Below are 18212 nucleotides of genomic sequence, written 5' to 3'. Positions count from 1 at the left end.
TCAGCACGTTGCTGAATTAGCATGATTCAATGAGGCGGTTGACAGGCTGAGGAGCTCTAGCAGAGCGACGGACTGGATCAGCTGCTGGGCCACCGTACTCAACCTCGACTGTCGGCTTCTCTGCTTCTGGCAGTGGCAGTCGGATCAAGTGACGACGATTGCGGCGAACAGTAGAGTGACCAGACTCAACGAGGTAAGAACGATTGGACACTTGCTCTACTATCTTGCCCTCCCGTTCGAGATCGGTGATGAATACATGGTCATGAAGCTGTAGAGTCGCGAGAGGCTTAGCTGCATGCCGTTGGTCGTAGTGCAACTTCTGCTGTTCCTGGGACTGAGTTTCCGATTCCAGAATACTAGGGAGATCTGGCCATTTCGGTTCCAGCTGCTCAGTCGTTGCAGGTAGACCGGTACGGAGCTGGCGGCCATACAATAGCTGACATGGGGCATAGCCGTTGCTCAGCGGTGTCGTGCGGTAAGCCAAGAGTGCATCTTGCAGGCTTTCGGCCTTCCGCAGGAGATTTTTGGCGGTGCGAACTGCACGTTCCGCTTCGCCATTCGACTGAGGATACCGTGGACTGGAAGTGCGATGGGTGATGTCGTTTGCTGTGCAGAACTCAGTAAACGCTTCGCTGGCAAACTGAGGACCGTTGTCTGTAACCAAGGTGGACGGGAAACCATGCTCGGCACAGATGCGGTGCAAATGCTTGATGACAGCAATCGAGGTTGTGGCAGTCAGCGGTACGACATCGAGGTAACGCGAGAGATAGTCAACAATGACGAGGTAAGTTGTGCCGTTGAATTCCATCAGATCTGCACCAACCGTGTGCCACGGCAGTGTTGGGCGTTGGACGGGTTGCAGTGGTTCGGTCGACTGGACGCGGTGTTTGGTGCACACTTCACACGTAGCGACCATCGTGTCGATTTGCCTTGACAAGCCTGGCCACCAAATGGAATGGCGGGCGCGAGACTTGCACTTCGTTGCACCTTGATGTCCCTCGTGGAGCTTCTCGAGCATCTCAGGCTGCAGAGAGGGTGGCATGACAATGCGGAAACCATGGTACAGCACACCTTGCTCACAGGACAGTAACTGGCGTTCATGGAAGTATGGGCGCACAGTGTCGTCGACATCACGTGGGTTGCACGGCCATCCGTGTTGGACAAAGTGGAGGACTTGCTTGAGCGTCTCATCTTGTGTGGTGGCGTCAGCAATGTCACGGGCTTTAATATCCGACACGATCTCAGCGATGTAAGATGTGAGGTTGATGCTGATCTCGTCTTGGAGACTAGGCGTGTCGTCACAGGCGAGCGGAGGACGAGATAGAGCATCGGCAACAACTAGCTCTTTGCCAGGGACATACACGGCGGCTGGATTGTACGTGAGCAGGCGCATCAGGAGGCGTTGACATCGCATCGGGACACGACACTATCCCAGGCCCCTTGCGCAATTTCGTAGGGTCAAAGGTTGCCTGCATATTGCATGTAAAATGTGTAGTCTGAAAGCAGGCATGGAAAAATGTTGCCTTTTAGGTTTTATGTGATTTTGTACTGGATTTTCTATGTACGTAGTCTGATGAGGGCCTAACTAGCTTCGTTACTACAAATCACAAGTGTGTGGGAATACAGAGAACGACAGAGAGATCAAAGGAAAAGCCAGGCAGGCAGGTACAGCTAAAGTGCGTACGGTACAACTGGCATGTCGCACAGCGCGGCCGGATGAATGCATACATGTTACATAAAAGGATACAATGACAAACAGTGGGATGTGCATCCACTACAGGTAGATAGAGAGAGGGAGACGTAGAGAGAGAGATAGAGATGAACGAGAGAGAGAAGGAAGAAGAGGAGGACTTGCCAAATGATCAAGTCTTGCATTGCCGAATGGAGTAAATCATGCATGAAGAGATGGCAGATCAAGATCAAAGATAGAGGATTTCAATAACGCAAGATTGGCGAGAATTCTGATATGGTCAGATAGGGCATTCCAGAGGGAGCTACCAAGGAAATGCTCAGTGTGCCGTCCAGATTGTCCAGGGAGAAAAGGGATACGGAGAACTGAGCTGAGTGGCTTGACCCCTTGTGAAGGGACGATCCCCGTGCACGGCAGAGTCGACAGAGATCAGCTTGAAGTAAGGCAGAAACAATTTGCTGACTGATGAGGACAGACAACGAAAGACGAACTGCAAGACTTTGTAGATGAAAAGGTGCTCAACAGAATAAAGTGAGAGGCGTGTTGGCAGTGGCCCAGTGGGCACGGCGCCATGCAATTGGAATATGGCGCGAACGCCAGACTTGCTGACTTTCAGTAGGCAGGTGACTTACTGCTTTGTGAGGCACGGAAAAAAGGTATCAGATGCATAAGTGATCCTTGACTGAATTATTGCTATGTACCATAGGCGGCGTGCAGTGATTGAAAGTGCTCGTCCATGACGCCAGAGCTGTCCCACAGCAACAGACACTTTGCGTACAACTTGTTTGACATGCGGTTGCCAAGAGAGTTGGTCGTCCACAAGGACTCCAAAATACTTAGCTGTGGTAGTGACTGACAGACGGATATCGTTGCAGTAAATACCAGGCATGGTACTGGGACGGCCACGGGGCTGGACGAACAACACTTGCGTTTTGGCGGAGTTCAGAACAAGTCCAATACTGCACAGCCAATCAGCAAGTTTCGAGACAGCACTTGAGAGAACATTGCACACAAGATATTTATCCGAGTCAGAGAAGTCCAGGACAATGTCATCAGAAAACTCCTGGTGACTTACTTGCATTGGCAGTATGGCAACTCTGATTCGCACGGGTCTTAGTGGGAAAGGGGCAAGGAACCTTGCAAACGATGTCGCTATTCCCGCAAGAATTGACAAACAGACATCTACCCTATTTATCACCGTTAATTTGATCAGCGGAGTAAAAGCCACCCCCCCCCCCCCATTTGAGGTGGAAATTGATTGTTCAAAGTGCAGCTTATACGGTATCTTCTGTAAGGTGATCCTTGATCTTTTATCTTTGAGGGTGGTGGCGTTCCAACGGATGCAGAACCACTCAGCCGCTAGCCGAGGCTCACGCGAATCGTGAATGTGGTCTGCCTGGTGCGATTCTTATGTTCTTGATGGGTTGAATGGTAGGCATGGAACAATACTAACGGGCACAATTGAAAACCAGACACTTCGAGAAATGCTGTTTAGTTTGTCGCCATCTTATTGCCATCAGGGGCGTAGCTGCCCCCCCCCCCCCCCTTTTAGGAAGGCGCAAGGGCCGCTTACGGTATATCCGCACCTTTAAAGGCACGGAGAGATATTCGACTTTATACCATGGTACGGCACGAAGGGGCTGTTTTCAGCCAATCAGCGCTCATGTAGCCATGGTTATATTGGCCAGTATAAATCCCGCGCAAGATTTATATTGAGTATAAATCCCGGGCGATATTTATATTGAGTATAAATCTCGGTGCACGGTACGTACGCTAGGGCACTGCCACCGTACAAGTTCACTAACTGAAAGGCAGTGAAGTAACTTGTAAGACGGCAGTACTCCAGCGCACGGACCATTCACTACAGACACAACATACACCACATGCACGTGTACACTCCACAAAGAACGGCATTACTGACGAGGAACAGTACACAATGGAAAAGAAAAAATGACCTGGAATACGTCTACCGAGTATTCTATTATACTGAAACTGAGGATAAAGAACATCAGATAACCACGACGTATCCCGAATGGATCAGCAATGTACATTGTTTTTCGAATAGTTGAAGAGCATCTACAGACTGTCTCCTTGGTAACTAAGTTTATGATACAGAGTGTACTTTAATTAAATCAGAGAGTAGTACAATACACTACTCCATGCTTTTAAATCCACCATAAGACCGATTGGAAAACGCTAGAATGGAGTGAAATGTGATACAGTGATACAAAACAGTGTATGCAAATGCATCTACTTGCAGGTAAGCAAACCTGATTATAAGATGCCGCATGTGAAAATCAGCACTGCACGATTTCATGATAATAGTAACACTTACTCCCAAAGAGTCCAAACTGTACTGTAGGCTTACTAGTGACGGTAAGTTGATTCAACGACAACTCCAGCACCCCAGCAATTCAGTTGGCTTCTGCATCGCTCACGAGACAATATGCTTCAATATGCACTGGAACTGAAAGGAAATCTTATGCCAAAACATCCACGGAGGAATCTCCTTCTGACCTTGCTCGACCATTCTTTCAATTGACAACTGATAACCAGCAGAACATCTTCATGTACTGTATGATGTAGGAGATCTCCAAATAGGTTCTTTGTTCTCGAAATGCGTAGGGGTACCTGGCATAAGTAGGATATCACCCTCGTAGTCGGGGTATACCGTACCCTCATATAAATCCCTCCTGCTGTCGCAGTCGGGATTTATTTTCAGCCGGTAGAACCCTCTGACTCGGGTTATATCCTATACATATAGCCAGTCTCAGTGGGCTTCATAATTGGGAGGTGCACGACCGCATATGTGTAGGGTGGCTGGTGCAGGTCATTCACGGTCGTTATGAGTGTTGTAGATGTGGCTGCGCTTGTGAAGTTGTGTCTCTTTGTCGTACCTGCTGCTGTATTTGTATCTCTGTGTCGTACATGCTGCTGACCCGTACATGCTGCTGACCCATGGTGCATGCTGTTGCGCTGCTTTATTGTATTGCTCACACGTGCACCTTTTTGTGCTGATATCGAGTACACCACTTTTTGTGCTGATGAGGGCACCAATTTCCGAAATATGTTTCCTTTTGCCAGTTATAAGTTGTGACTTCTCTCGAACGCACTTGATGTGTGGTACTGAATAGCTTTCTCTCTCGGTATCGAGAACTACTTATTTCTCAGGCCTTTTGTTGTGTGGCGTGGCGAAAGCGTAGAGAAATAGTTCGTCCTTTGCGCAAGACGACATGAGCATGCTGAACCTAGGTCGAAATTGTTAGGGGGTGCACATGAGTTTTTGAATCTGTGTTCTGTGCAGGGGACGGCGACTCCTGTCAGGACATCAACGAGTGCACGCAGGCCGGCCCGCCCGTGTGCCCGCCCGTCGGCGCGAACTGCACCAACACGAGAGGCTCGTTTGAGTGCAAGTGCGCCACGGGGTACACCGGCGACGGAGCGTTCTGCACGGACATCGTTGAGTGTGTGACGCCTGAGGATAACGCGTGCAGCGAGAACGCTCACTGCACGAACACGGCCGGGGCGTACGGTTGTTTGTGCAAGGCCGGGTTCACCGGCGACGGATACACCTGCAGCAATGTGAATGAGTGCAGTGCGGCGTCCACATGTGCGTCCAATGCAATCTGCAACAATACGCTGGGTTCGTACACGTGCAGCTGTCCGTTTGGTCACGACGGCGACGGTCACACGGTGTGCAACGACATTGATGAGTGTTTGCGCGTGGGTATCTGCGCTGGTAACGCCGCCTGCCGCAACGTAGTCGGCTCCTATCGCTGTGCATGCCTGACCGGCTTTACCGGCGACAGTCACAGCAACTGCTCGGACATAAACGAGTGCGAGGAGGCTAGTAGCCTGCACAACTGCGACTTGGCGGTGGGAGAGTGCATCAACGAGGTCGGCGCGTTCAAGTGCAGCTGCCCGGTGGGTTACAGCGGCGACGGCACTGTCTGCGAGGATGTGAACGAGTGCGAGCAGACGATGGATGCCTGTCTCCAGGGCGCCGACTGTGTGAACACGAACGGCTCGTATTCGTGTCCCTGTCTCGCTGGTTATCGCGAGGACGGCGCGCTGTGCACGGAAGTGAACGAGTGCTGGGAGGGAACGCACAGCTGCCACGCACTGTTCGGCACCTGCATCAACCTGAACGGCTCGTACGAGTGCACGTGCCGCGAGCACTTCGCCGGCGACGGCGTGGAGTGCGCGTCCGTGGACCACTGCGTGACCGGCACACACAACTGCAGTCGCAACGCACGCTGCAGCACTGGTGACGAGACGACTGCAGTGACCATGGCAACAACAACACCTGCAGCAGCGACAACAGCAGCAGCGGGCACGGTTGCAGCGCTGGCAGATTCTTCATTCAACTGCCAATGTCTACCGGGATACTTTGGTGATGGCTATGTGTGCAACATCAGCACCAACGCTAAAAGTGGTAAGTGGAAACCCCGTAACTGTTGCCATTGAAGACAGCCTAGTAGATGAAGGGATATGGCTTTGAAATAGAAATTTCTGTTTTTGGTTATCTGCTTAGATACCTATATGACAGCATATTGTGGTATGTGGGCACTGTGTGTTTACTATGCAACATTCACCTGGTCTCCATGACACAGCAGATTAAAGTGGCCTTTTTTCTCCCCAGCGAATCCCTCACATGCGCGCACACACATACGCGCAGACAGATGTGCGCGCGCACACACACACACACACACACACACACACACACACACACACACACACACACACACACACACACACACCCCACAAACACACACGCACACACACACACACACACACACACACACACACACACACACACACACACACACACACATACACGCACACATGCACACACAGTGTGCCACTGTTCGCGAGACTAGTATATTTTTCTCAACCCCGATTCTTTGTTTTTCTAGTGTTCTTTTCGAACATCTTGCCTTTATCCTTTAACTGCTGTGTCCTTTAACTGCTGTGTCCTTTAACTGCTGTGTCCTTGAACTGCTTTGTCATTTAACCACTGTGTCCTTTAACTTCTGTGTTCTTTTACCGAGGTGTCCTTTAACCGCTGTGTCCTTGAACTGGTTTGTCATTTAACCACTGTGTCCTTTAACTGCTGTGTCCTTTAACAATGGTGTCCTTTAACCGCTGTGTCCTTTAACTGCTGTGTATGGTAACCAGGTCAGCAAGATGCCGGAGCCCAGGCAATGTTCATCACTGGCGTGGGTGCTCTGACCTGTGTGGTCGTGATCATGCTGGCCGCTTTCTTTGCCTATAAGTCTGAGACCAGAAAGCGTCCTAGCATTCTGCAACAGCCAATGCCCGGCATGTCTTCTTTTAGCAGGTGAGAGACGCTAGCTCACGTAGCCCTTTTTTCGTTGGCATGGAGAGTAGTACGTGACACCCAGAGTGTGCAGCTCTGATGGGTTGCTGTCACGGCGGAATTCCGTTATTACATCATTTTAGTGATTTAGTGCCTGCAAGCAACATTCAAGCAGGTCGACGGCCGCTAACACCCGGTAAACCCTAGCGGCAGATGCAGCGCCTAACGGTGGGGTGAGTGGGCAAGTCTCACAACCACTGGCACAAGTGCCGAGAACGACCCCATTAACATGGATGCATACACAGTAGTAACATGTAACTAACGTACACCCCTTGGGGCCAGAGAAAGCGGTCTTTATTGGCAGGTGGTCTTTAGTGGCAAGTAGTAGTAGTAGTAGTAGTGGTAGTAGAATTTATTATTTTGATAGGGAAGGCCCTACAGACGTTGCCGTCTTGTTACAGGGAACCCTAAGTGCTCTTTACAGAGCGAAACAAAAACGGATAGATGCTCAACCTGACGACACGAGACAGGCAGAGAATTCCACCTATCAGTGCCAAGGAAAGAAATAGAGAACATGCCATATCTAGTGGTAGCAGCGGGCAAAGAAAGTGAAGAGAATGATTGCCCTCTAGTGCGCCTCTCGGTGCAAGTAGCAGCCGGCTGGAGGGTGAACATTGAGGAAAGAAGAGGACTTGTAAGCTGATGAATACAGCGGAAAACAAAAATAAAAAGCCTCAAGTTGAGACGAGATTCGAGGGAGTATAACTTAGCGTGCCGCAAAACAAAGACAGTCGGGGTACGGCGAGGGAGACCAAAAACCTGTTTCATACTGATATGACTTAAAGTAACAAGGCGAGAGTATAAAGATGGTGTAAGACAGTGAGCATACGAGTTGCTGGCGTATTCAATAGTGGATTGGATGAGGGATAAATAAACTATTCGCTTAGTTGTGTGGTCTACTGTACGGCGGCAGCGGCGGAATGCTCCTATCTTCTTATAAACAGATGTACATACATGGCTGACTTGATCCTCAAAGGTGAGGTGTTGGTCAATAATGAGGCCAAGATAACGTGCTGTGGCGGAAGGTCGAATATAGGTGGTCCTTAGCTAAAGGATTGCACCGCATAACCATTATATGAATGTGAGACCGTCCGTGCCTGGCGAAGTGGTTGGTAGTAGACGTCGTCCCTCGTTAATACATAATCTCTGGGACTTGACAAAATTTAAATGAGCGTTAGCATGCTAACGCGCGTTAGCAGCCAGCCCAGCGAGCTGGCCCAACCTGCACGCATGCGCGAGTCACGTGGGCACGCGCCCTTCAATATCCTGTACAGTTTCTCTTTCATGTCATTGCTGTTTGGACTTTCGAGCGTGCAACTTGCGGAACAGGTGTTCCCGAAACAATTTCCTTTCGTTAGACTTTCAAGCTTGCATTCTCGTATCTCTACGTTTCAATTCAGACTTCAATGACGCCTGTTGGTGCCTGTTGGTGCCTGAAACAATGTCGTTGTCTACAGTGGAACGTCGACTGTGGTTTTTTAGCTTGCGCCATCATCAGGTTTCCTGAAATGAAGTACCTCCACGCGATCTCAGCGACCCTTGTTTGTGCCTTGAAACAATGTCGTCGTCACCAACCGGCGTCCAGCCTCTCCGGATTGCCTCTCTCTACCTGGCTCCGCCGCCCGCCTACTGCGAACGCAGCGACGGCCGCCACGCAGCACCACCACTGCAACAGCAGGCGCGAGCCTGACGATCGTAATTCGTATCCAGAGAGGCGAGTTCGTGGACTTTGATTTTCTGTTGGAAGTAACAACGGGAGTTGTCCACTGCCGTCACCAACGCCACCCAGCTTCTCCTCGCTCTACTTGGATCCGTATCGCCGCTCGCCGCCAGCAGGCCGGACCTTACTGGGAGCCCGGTGCAGTGACGACCGCCATATGCGCATGCAGCACCAACAGCAGGTGAACCCGACTGTCCTATACGGGCCCTTCTCGATCGCGTCCGGAGAGGCGAGTTCGTGGACTTCGATTTCCTGATGCCCGATACAGTTGCAGTCAGTCCAGCTCCGGCGACGTTCCAACTCCGTAGCCCCTCGTATGTTGCTCTTCTGGCGCACTAGCATTTATTTGAATCCGAACCCAGAACTGCGCTTCGTAGGCTGCATGACGGTAGCACTTGAGTTGAGACCTGGACAGTGTTCGTGAATGGTCTGTGTTCCACTGTTCCTCACCGCGTTTCACGAGTGCCTGTGGACATATTTGGCCACGATCGTCGCGGCCAATCGCCAGTTTTTGCCACCTAGAAACTGGACGTTATCAATACTCAATCTGCGGACAACTGTTTCGTCCTTTGTGGACTCATCAGCGCAGCACAGAGGGAATTAAGCCGAACCTGATAGCAATGGAAAATAAAATAAATCTCCAAAGCCAGGTTATCAATATCAACTTGTGGCAACTGCGCCTCGCGGTGTACTGGAACAGCCCGACCTGCCTGCCAGCAGTGCAGCTCAGTGCACTCGCCAGCATTTCCGTGCGCATTTCGTCCTACTCACCAGTACAGATCCGCATCACGTACCGCAACCGTATGCCGCTACTACGAGTACGGCGCTTGCACGCGTCAGCTCAGGCAGTGCTACCTCCAGTGCCGACAGGAGCATCCCAGGGCAAAGTGTAAGGCCTCATCAGTAACTGTGTAAGCACTCAGTTTCTCACTTCTCAAAATTACTGGACTCACATCCTGATCCTATGCTCCGGAGGTATGTTGCACATGGTCGTAATTGTGGGGTTGTGGTAGGTTTCATCGGCAACCACTCAACTAACTGGGATCCATTGAATTTAACACGGTCACATGCTAACCCAGATTATATTTCTGCGCAACGATCCGTTTCTTGCAGCAGGCTTGAAGCAGCTGGCCGATTCGTTTCTTGCAGCAGGCTTGAAACAGCTGGCCCGTGTTCTTCACCCCCTTTCTCGCCTCTGTGCTGTTCCGGCGTAGATGCGGTTCCTAGACGAACGGGAAGTTACACACGACACACCCTTTGTAAAGCCTGGAGGGTCGAAGTGTCAACGATTACATTCCAGCAGACCGTGTCTCTCCACAATGTCAAGATGACAATGCTGCAAACATGATTACACAATTGCTCGCCCCGCTGTATCTTGCTAAGCTCAATGTTAAAAGTGCATTCTGCCGAATTCCCGTCTGCCCGGATGAGTGGCCCTTGTTGAACCGCTGGCAGGATCAATACTGTTATGAGAGCGTCCTGCCCTTCAGACTGTACTACGCTCCAGGCCAGCTATATGGAACTCTGTCGCATCCGCCAGTGAATGGATTGTGTGCGGGCAGTTCGCACTCCCACGCCTGTTGCATTACGGGGAATACCTCAATTAATGTTACTTCCTCAATGCATGCTCGGGACTTGTGTTACCTCGCCAGCAACTCGCTATTCTGCTCCGAGCGTTCACATACCTCGGTGTTTCTCTGGCCCCAGCAAAAGTGGAGGGTCCAGCTCAAGTCCTGACGTTATTGGCATCTTACCATTACGGGAAATACCTCGACTAACGTTTCTGTCTCCATGCATGCTCTGGACTTGTGTTAGCTCGCCAGCAACTCGCTACTCGGCGCCGTGCGTTTACATACCTCGGTGTTTCTCTGGCGTCAGATAAAGTGCTTCCTCGATGTATGCTCTGGACCTGTGTTAGCTCGCCAGCAACTCGCTACTCGGCGCCGTGCGTTTACATACCTCGGTGTTTCTCTCGCGTCAGCAAAAGTGGAGGGTCCAGCCCACGTCCTGACGTTTATCGGCGTCATCCTGGACATCCGCGCGCTCACATCAGTCTGCCGATGGTCGAACTTGCCAAGCTTCACGACCTCCTACGGGCCACTCTCAACACAGTTTCAACTACCCAATGTCAACTCGAGTATCTTCTGGGAAAGCTCTCGTTTGCTACAAGAGTGATAGTCCCAGGACGCACATTGCAGATTGTGGTCACTTGCCAACTGGTACCGGCAGCCGTATTACCTGATCAAGCTCTCCGAAGAGTGCCTGAAATACCTTCGCTGATGGCCTGAGCTCATGGAATAGTAGAACGGCCGGTCCTTCTTCCTACACCCTAAGTGGACGCCGTCCCCCAACTTGCTGCTATTCACTGATGCAAGTGGTGCACTTGGCTGGTGCGCAAACAATTGCAACCGGGGATAGGGCAATGGACAGTCAATCAAGCAGACCAGCCAATCGCAAAGAGTGGTTTGCAATTGTGGCAGCACCTGGAAAAGCTAGCGGCACCAGCAGCAGATGCCAATCGATCGGCTTTGCAGCAACTGCGAAAATCTTGCTCATCAGTTGTGGCTATGGCCTGGCGTCATACACCGGCTAATCGTTTCGAATCAGCTGCCGGACTCGATATTCAGAGAGGCGGGAAGGTGGAAAGCCATGTCTGCCCGAGTAACATTCAGAGGCCACCAGCAGCCAAAGCATGGGTGGCTGTGGCAATGGCCTCAGCCCATGATATCGAGTTCCTGTTAGTCAATCGTTACCGAGCTTGCACTGCTTACAAATATCACAGGTAGCTGCACTTTGTGATCCGCTCTGGGAGTGCCAATTCATGGAATATATGCTCTCAACTGGTTATGCATCTCTATATATCTAGCATTTGGCGGCTCTATTCAGAGTCATTGGCGGCTCCATGCGGAGGCATTGGCGGCTCCATGCGGAGTCATTCGGCGGCTCCATGCGGAGTAATTCGGCGGCTCCATGCGGAGTCATACGCTGGCTCCATGCGGAGTCAATTGCCGGCTCCATGCGGAGTCATTCGCCGGCTCCATGCGGAGTCATTCGCCGGCTCCATGCGGAGTCATTTGCCGGCTCCATGCGGAGTCATTCGCCTGCTCCATGCGGAGTCATTTGCCGGCTCCATGCGGAGTCATTTGCCGGCTCCATGCGGAGTCATTTGCCGGCTCCATGCGGAGTCATTCGCCTGCTCCAAGCGGAGTCATTTGCTGGCTCAGCTGCGAGCCATTATACCAGTTGCTCGAATCGGCACTCGAGGCTTAGTGCAAAACTCGGTTGCTCTGTTGTGAGGTGGGGGGATGCTAAATGAGCGTTAGCATGCTAACGCGAGTTAGCAGCCAGCCCAGCGAGCTGGCCCAACCTGCACGCATGCGCGAGTCACGTGGGCACGCGCCCTTCAATATCCTGTACAATGTCTCTTTCATGTCATTGCTGTTTGGACTTTCGAGCGTGCAACTTGCGGAACAGGTGTTCCCGAAACAATTTCCTTCCCACCCTCCCACCCACTAGCTCAACTCATGTTTCTGGCGCACACATGACGGTATCTGTATAGTCCATGAGAATATATGCTCTCAACTGGTTATGCATCTCTATATATCTAGCATTTGGCGGCTCTATTCAGAGTCATTGGCGGCTCCATGCGGAGGCATTGGCGGCTCCATGCGGAGTCATTCGGCGGCTCCATGCGGAGTAGTTGGCAACTCCATGCGGAGTAATTTGGCGGCTCCATGCGGAGTCATTCGCTGGCTCCATGCGGAGTCAATTGCCGGCTCCATGCGGAATCATTCGCCGGCTCCATGCGGAGTCATTCGCCGGCTCCATGCGGAGTCATTCGCCTGCTCCATGCGGAGTCATTTGCCGGCTCCATGCGGAGTCATTTGCCGGCTCCATGCGGAGTCATTTGCCGGCTCCATGCGGAGTCATTCGCCTGCTCCAAGCGGAGTCATTTGCTGGCTCAGCTGCGAGCCATTATACCAGTTGCTCGAATCGGCACTCCCAGCTTAATGCAAAACTCGGTTGCTCTGTTGTGAGGTGGGGGGATGCTAATGTTATGTATTACCATCCAAGCCCATAATTGAAAGACCAAGACGATCAACAGCCAACTACAACAGAAGCTATGCACTCAGCGGACGAGGGCGAAAGGAGGGACGTGATAGCAGGGGGACGGCCGAGTTGAGTTCAATGGACCCGGTCAGGCGGGATGGACGAGACAGAGAGAGTACAGAGGAAGCAGAGGATGGAACGGACGGTGGAGAGAGCAGTGAGTCGGAGAGCAGTGATGGGAGTGATGGTGAGAGTGCCGGTGAGAGTGTTAGTGTTGTGCGTAGGTTTCGTGGTAGCAAGTCTTCAGTGTACAATCATCTGCTGGCTAGTCCTGATTGTTGCGGTGCGTATTCCGACTCTTCGTTCACTGCATTGTGCCGTGGTCGTCATGGTTATGGACTACAGTTAAAAGTGTTGGAAGCTATCTATCAGCGTCTGTACAAGCCTAATTTGTGTGTACAGAAAGATAGTATAATTGGGTTGAAATTGTTCAAGTAACGTGTCGTGTTTAATGCGGCCAAGCTTGGCCGTTAATATTCTAGGTGTAATGTACTGCTGTTATGTGTTATCACGTTGTCTTTCCTTCCTTTCTCCTTTGTTCATTTCTCGCTTTGATTTTTAAAATTCACACTTGTAAATTTCACTGTTGTTGCTCTTAGTGTTATTTCTCTAACTTAGATTTTCTATAATAGTTCAATTTTCGTTTCAGTGTCCTTTAGTACAACGACGATTCCTGATGAGTGTTGTACGAAAACTTGTTTGAATCCCTGTCTTTCTCTACACAATTTCTTCACATTTTTCATCGTTTTATTGCACATTATCTCCACAGTTTAACAATACATGAATACAGTGTACACAAATGTCGATCCAGCTTGTATTACTGATTGCGGTTATCAAATTGTTGTCTCCTCGCCGTTTGTTCAAATTATGAACTATTGAGGTAGGTGGCATGCGGGTATGGAGAAATGTTGTGTACTAACGGGGATTATGTACTAACGAATTATGTACTAAGCGACAAAATTTGTATGGAAGTGACCACGTTTCGGCCGGGACTTGAGATTTCTTATGTACTAACGGGGTTTATGTACTAACCGGACTCGTATTAACGGGGGACGACCTGTACCAGGCTGGTCGCTAGTCACAGGCTTTCCTGCAGTGTAGTACTGTCGGTCGCTGAAGAATGAGGGGGTGTGGGGGGGGGGGGGGGCAGGTTTCAAACCTAGACTGTTCTTATTTTAATGTACTACAAACTATGCGTGGTTGAGTAACCGTGTATACATCGGTATGCTGTGCTTGGTGAAATTCTAGGCTGGTCGTTCTTCGGTGCTGCGTTCTTTGGCGCCCGACTGTACTGTACCGGGAGGACGATTCTCCAATACCCTAATGGCGTGCGTGCAGTGCGTTGAGTGGGTGGGGGTAATCTCTGCAGACGATGGCTTCATCATCCCCTCCTCCCAATACACTAATTCTCGACAAGTGGGTTCTGCTGAAAGGTTATCACAAACATAAAACTAGGGAGGTGTGTTAGTATCGCGATTCTCATCAGTTTCTGGTTGAAGTCCTGGTGGTAACAGTCAATTTTTTTTCTCCAGACCTTTCCCGTTAACACTTTCCCCCAAACCGATGAATACTCTCATAAGTTTTTTTGAGACAAGAAAACACCAACTATTTGACGGCACAAAGCAGCAAGGCAGCAATGAGACATACTTATGGTATGGCAGGAGCGGGGGAGAGGCAGGGGTTGAGCGTTTCCTCAACTTTTGCATGCATTGTATTATTCATGAGCACACGAAGCACACAAGCCATAATTATAGTTTCGAGGAGGCCTTTCTTTTTCTTTTCTTTTTCAAGTCGAATACAATGGTGATTAACAAGGTAGCAAGCATGTCCTTATAACCGGCACTTTGGCGGTGAGCGCATTGAAAAAATAGCACTTTAACAGATAGCGCTAGTGGCGCCAACTACATATTTGGCTGTGTGTGCAAAAGAAGTTTGTGCGAAAGTTGTCAGCGTTTTTGACATTGTAGTACCGTGGTCTCCACTGTTGTTTGATACTAGTAATATTCAATGTTTTACTATGAAGTTGTCACCACTAGCGCAACCACTACCGCAATCTTTTAAAGTGCTGCGTTGTCAATGCCCTGACCGCCAAAGTGCCGGTTATAAGGACATGCTTGCTACCGTGTTAGGCCTCGGTCACACTACGTAAAAAATGCAGCGTCAGCATCAGAATCATGAGCTTTTCCATGGCAACTGACGAAAACGCGGGGAAATTTGAGCGTCAGACGCTGGGAGCAAATCGGCTGTGTTTCCGCTGTCGCTTGCATGCTGCTGCATTCACTTGCATGAAAACAAGTTTCTTTGAAAAATAGCGTACCCTACTCTTATCACAGGGATTTGATTCGTCACACAGTGGTTTTGTGAAGTGCGTCAGGCCGCGACGGCAAAAGCAAAAATGCAGTGCGACTCCATATTTGGCGCTAAGTCCAACTACAACCTTGCCATAGCGTGACCGAGGCCATAATCACCATGGTATTCGACGTGAAAAATGGTCCAACTACAACCTTGCCATAGCGTGACCGAGGCCTTAATCACCATGGTATTCGACGTGAAAAACGCCTAGTTGAAACTGTGTGGTTGCTGTGCTTCGTTTGCTGATTTCTCCCAGTCTGTCGGCTAACCAATTCATATTAATATACTGTTGCCCAATCTATATTTCTGTCTGTCTGCCACTATTGTGTCTACCCATGTCTTGTTGAACAGCAGGAAGAACGATGTCGACGAGCACCCGCCACAGCTCCAATTCGACAACAAAGCGTATGAACTGTTCTTGAGGTATGGAAGCAGTGCCACGTCGACGGACGACTACACCACTACGTACCACGAGGAGTTTCAGCTGGCAAGAGCCGACGCCCGCTCCCAGTCGGTGAGCACCTACACCGACGCCAAGCCGGACCGGCAGCTCTCGCCGGACACGTCGGCCCACTGTCAGCAAGCTGAGCAGAGCCTGCGCGGCGACCTCAGCTGCAGTGCTGGCAATCTGAGCCAAGAAACTTCCAACTCCACGTCCAACCTCACCGGTGCGATGTACGACGAAAGGCAAGGAAACGGTAAGCCGATCAACACGCAGCAAGGCCACACGGAATCAGGCCACCGTCTCACCAACACTCTCTACGCTATGTGCTCCTCGTTGCTCTACAGCGTGGTGGGCAAGAAGTCGAGACGGAACAGCGCCACCATCCCGGTCACTTCCTCACCGTGTTGGTCGAATATCAGCTCCCAGCACGACCTCGGCTGTCGGTACAACGTAACTGAGGAGAGACTCGTTGCCAACAACCACTCTGGGTCGACCGCTTCACCGCTCGGCGAAAGCCAGGCCGAAGACTTGGAGCATTGGACATCGGCGGACGGCGATTACCTCAACGTCTTCTCTCGCAGGCCAACAATAGAGGGAGGAGGTAGATGGGCCAGTAGGAGAGGTTCGTCAGTTACCACTGTGCCGTTGAACGAATTCGAAGGAGACTATGGTGTGATCGATGACCTGACGAGGGCCAACTCAAACGACTGGAACCCCTGCGACGAAGAAAAACAGTACTCTCTTTTCAGCAGGCACGTGAACGGAAGCACTAACGATGCATACGCTGTAGGCTCAGCAGCGGCAGCAGCAGGCGGGGGCTGGGAATCTCTGGACAGTGAGCAACATGCGAGCAGGGCGGCAGCAGACGAACTGTCAAGTTCCGTCCCGGCAAAGTCAATGCAAGCCAACGGCAAGCCAGTGTCTATCGACCTCGATGGCAGCTATGAATCTAAGAACAACAGCGGCAGCACTACACCACTGACGGTCTTCGAAGTTTCCATGACCGAGGCTCAGCCTGACGTGAGCACCGTGTGCAACAAGCATGCCCTGTTCGATTTCAGTACGTCCAGCCAGCCCTTGGACGGGGCCTCGGACGAACAAGTCTGCTTGGCCGCGGAGACGAGGCTTGCCGTCTCGGCCACACAGTGTGGGCATGAGGAAGATGCCGCCAGTCCTCAGAAGTCGGAAAGCTCTTCTGTGCAGGTCACCTCCAGTGGTAACCAGGTGCCCAGCTTGCTGCTCAAAACCAAGAAGGACATGGAGCTCGACACGCAGAATTGTGTTACCGTAGCCCCCGGCGGCGCAATGGCGGTGTTGGATCGAAAGACGAGCGCACTGATACGTGCCCTCTTCTCCTGAGCAGATTGCTGGCGCGCAGTACACGCTGGTGGGCAAAGCCTCCGTCAAGAGGAACCCCCCATCATCACAAACCCACCTCCTGCGCCATCCAGCCTTTCCGGAAAGGCCGACCAGGACAAGCCTTACTTCCCGCACGTCCCGAACCACTATTCTTACGTGCGTGCAGAGAGTCTGGAGCGCAACAGCCAAATGAAAGTGGCCAGAATGTGCAGCGTTGGCGCGGGAGCTATGGACAGGGCGTCATCCGTACAGATGAGTTTGGATGACTACTTCGCAGAGGAACTCGGTGGCAACAAATCTGGCACCGGGTAGTTTGAAGAGGTATCCTCGGATGCACACCGCTTAGCTCGTGCTCTTCGCTGTCATGTCCTCGCTAGACAACCACGATGCACTGTTGGATAGTGCCTTCTGCCCCTTTCCGTCCTTTGCTCACACTGGTTTTGTCAACGTTATTATGTGCGTATTGCTTGCTTGTGTCTCAGCTGCTCGGGGCTGCGATGAACAAAATATTTCCAATAATCCAGAATATGGCTTTCATTTTAACTCACGCAAGTGGCTGCGTAGCGAATTATCCTGCGCATGCACCACACATGCTACGCACACACACACACACACACACACACACACACACACACACACACACACACACACACACACACACACACACACGCATGAGCAAATCAATTTCGATTCAAGGTTACTAATGGACTGACAATGCCGATTCATAGGTCTCAAGTGAGGCGGCTATTTCTAGCGTGCATGCATTGGGTATCGTTTCGCACACTTTCCTATCCTTCCTCTTCCTCATCGGTTTGCCCGCAGTTCTCACATCTTACACAAGTTTTATTCTCCTTTTTTTATTCCGTGTTTGTGGGTCTTCCTTTGCCGGAAATTTGTATCTCGGGTTCCCAACGTTTTTATCCCACGGTATTTCCCTACTGTTCTAATTATCACAGTTGTGCCCCTAGAGTATGATTTTTCACTTTCTTACTCGACAAATGCAACTATGCAGATCTGCAATACTCACTTTCTCTATCATAATCTCGCTCCCTTTCTCGCTTTTTCTCTCTCCGTCTCCCTCCCCCCCCCCCCCCCTCTCTCTCATTCTCTTTCATACATGTATGCCTTCTACACACATACTAGCTGCAGCTTGTTG

General features: G+C 50.9%; 2 protein-coding genes across 2 annotated transcripts; one reads left to right on the top strand and one right to left on the bottom strand.

The window, feature by feature from the left end:
- Window positions 1-16: 16 nt before the first annotated feature.
- On the bottom strand, window positions 17-1414 carry LOC135821806 (uncharacterized protein K02A2.6-like). Its single transcript, XM_065334802.1, has one exon. The coding sequence runs from the start codon at window positions 1412-1414 to the stop codon at window positions 17-19; it is 1398 nt and encodes a 465-aa protein (XP_065190874.1).
- A 2520-nt stretch (window positions 1415-3934) lies between these two features.
- LOC135821805 (uncharacterized) lies at window positions 3935-17596 on the top strand. The gene is made up of 4 exons (XM_065334801.1): window positions 3935-3950; window positions 4995-6125; window positions 6869-7031; window positions 15604-17596. The coding sequence occupies exons 1-4, from the start codon at window positions 3935-3937 to the stop codon at window positions 17054-17056; spliced, it is 2763 nt and encodes a 920-aa protein (XP_065190873.1). The 3' UTR covers window positions 17057-17596.
- Window positions 17597-18212: the final 616 nt, after the last annotated feature.

Source organism: Sycon ciliatum, chromosome 7 (assembly GCF_964019385.1).
Source record: "Sycon ciliatum chromosome 7, ocSycCili1.1, whole genome shotgun sequence".
NCBI classification, from domain to species: domain Eukaryota; kingdom Metazoa; phylum Porifera; class Calcarea; order Leucosolenida; family Sycettidae; genus Sycon; species Sycon ciliatum.
This window is presented reverse-complemented; position numbering and strand designations above follow the sequence as displayed.

What these genes read in the sequence shown, in the direction of transcription:
- LOC135821806 (XM_065334802.1), bottom strand. Translation starts at nt 1,414, where the DNA reads ATGCGATGTCAACGCCTCCTGATGCGCCTGCTCACGTACAATCCAGCC.
- LOC135821805 (XM_065334801.1), top strand. An exon ending in CAGCACCAACGCTAAAAGTG is followed by an intron (nt 6,126 to 6,868) that starts GTAAGTGGAAAC and finishes TATGGTAACCAG; the next exon opens with GTCAGCAAGATGCCGGAGCC. An exon ending in GGCATGTCTTCTTTTAGCAG is followed by an intron (nt 7,032 to 15,603) that starts GTGAGAGACGCT and finishes CTTGTTGAACAG; the next exon opens with CAGGAAGAACGATGTCGACG.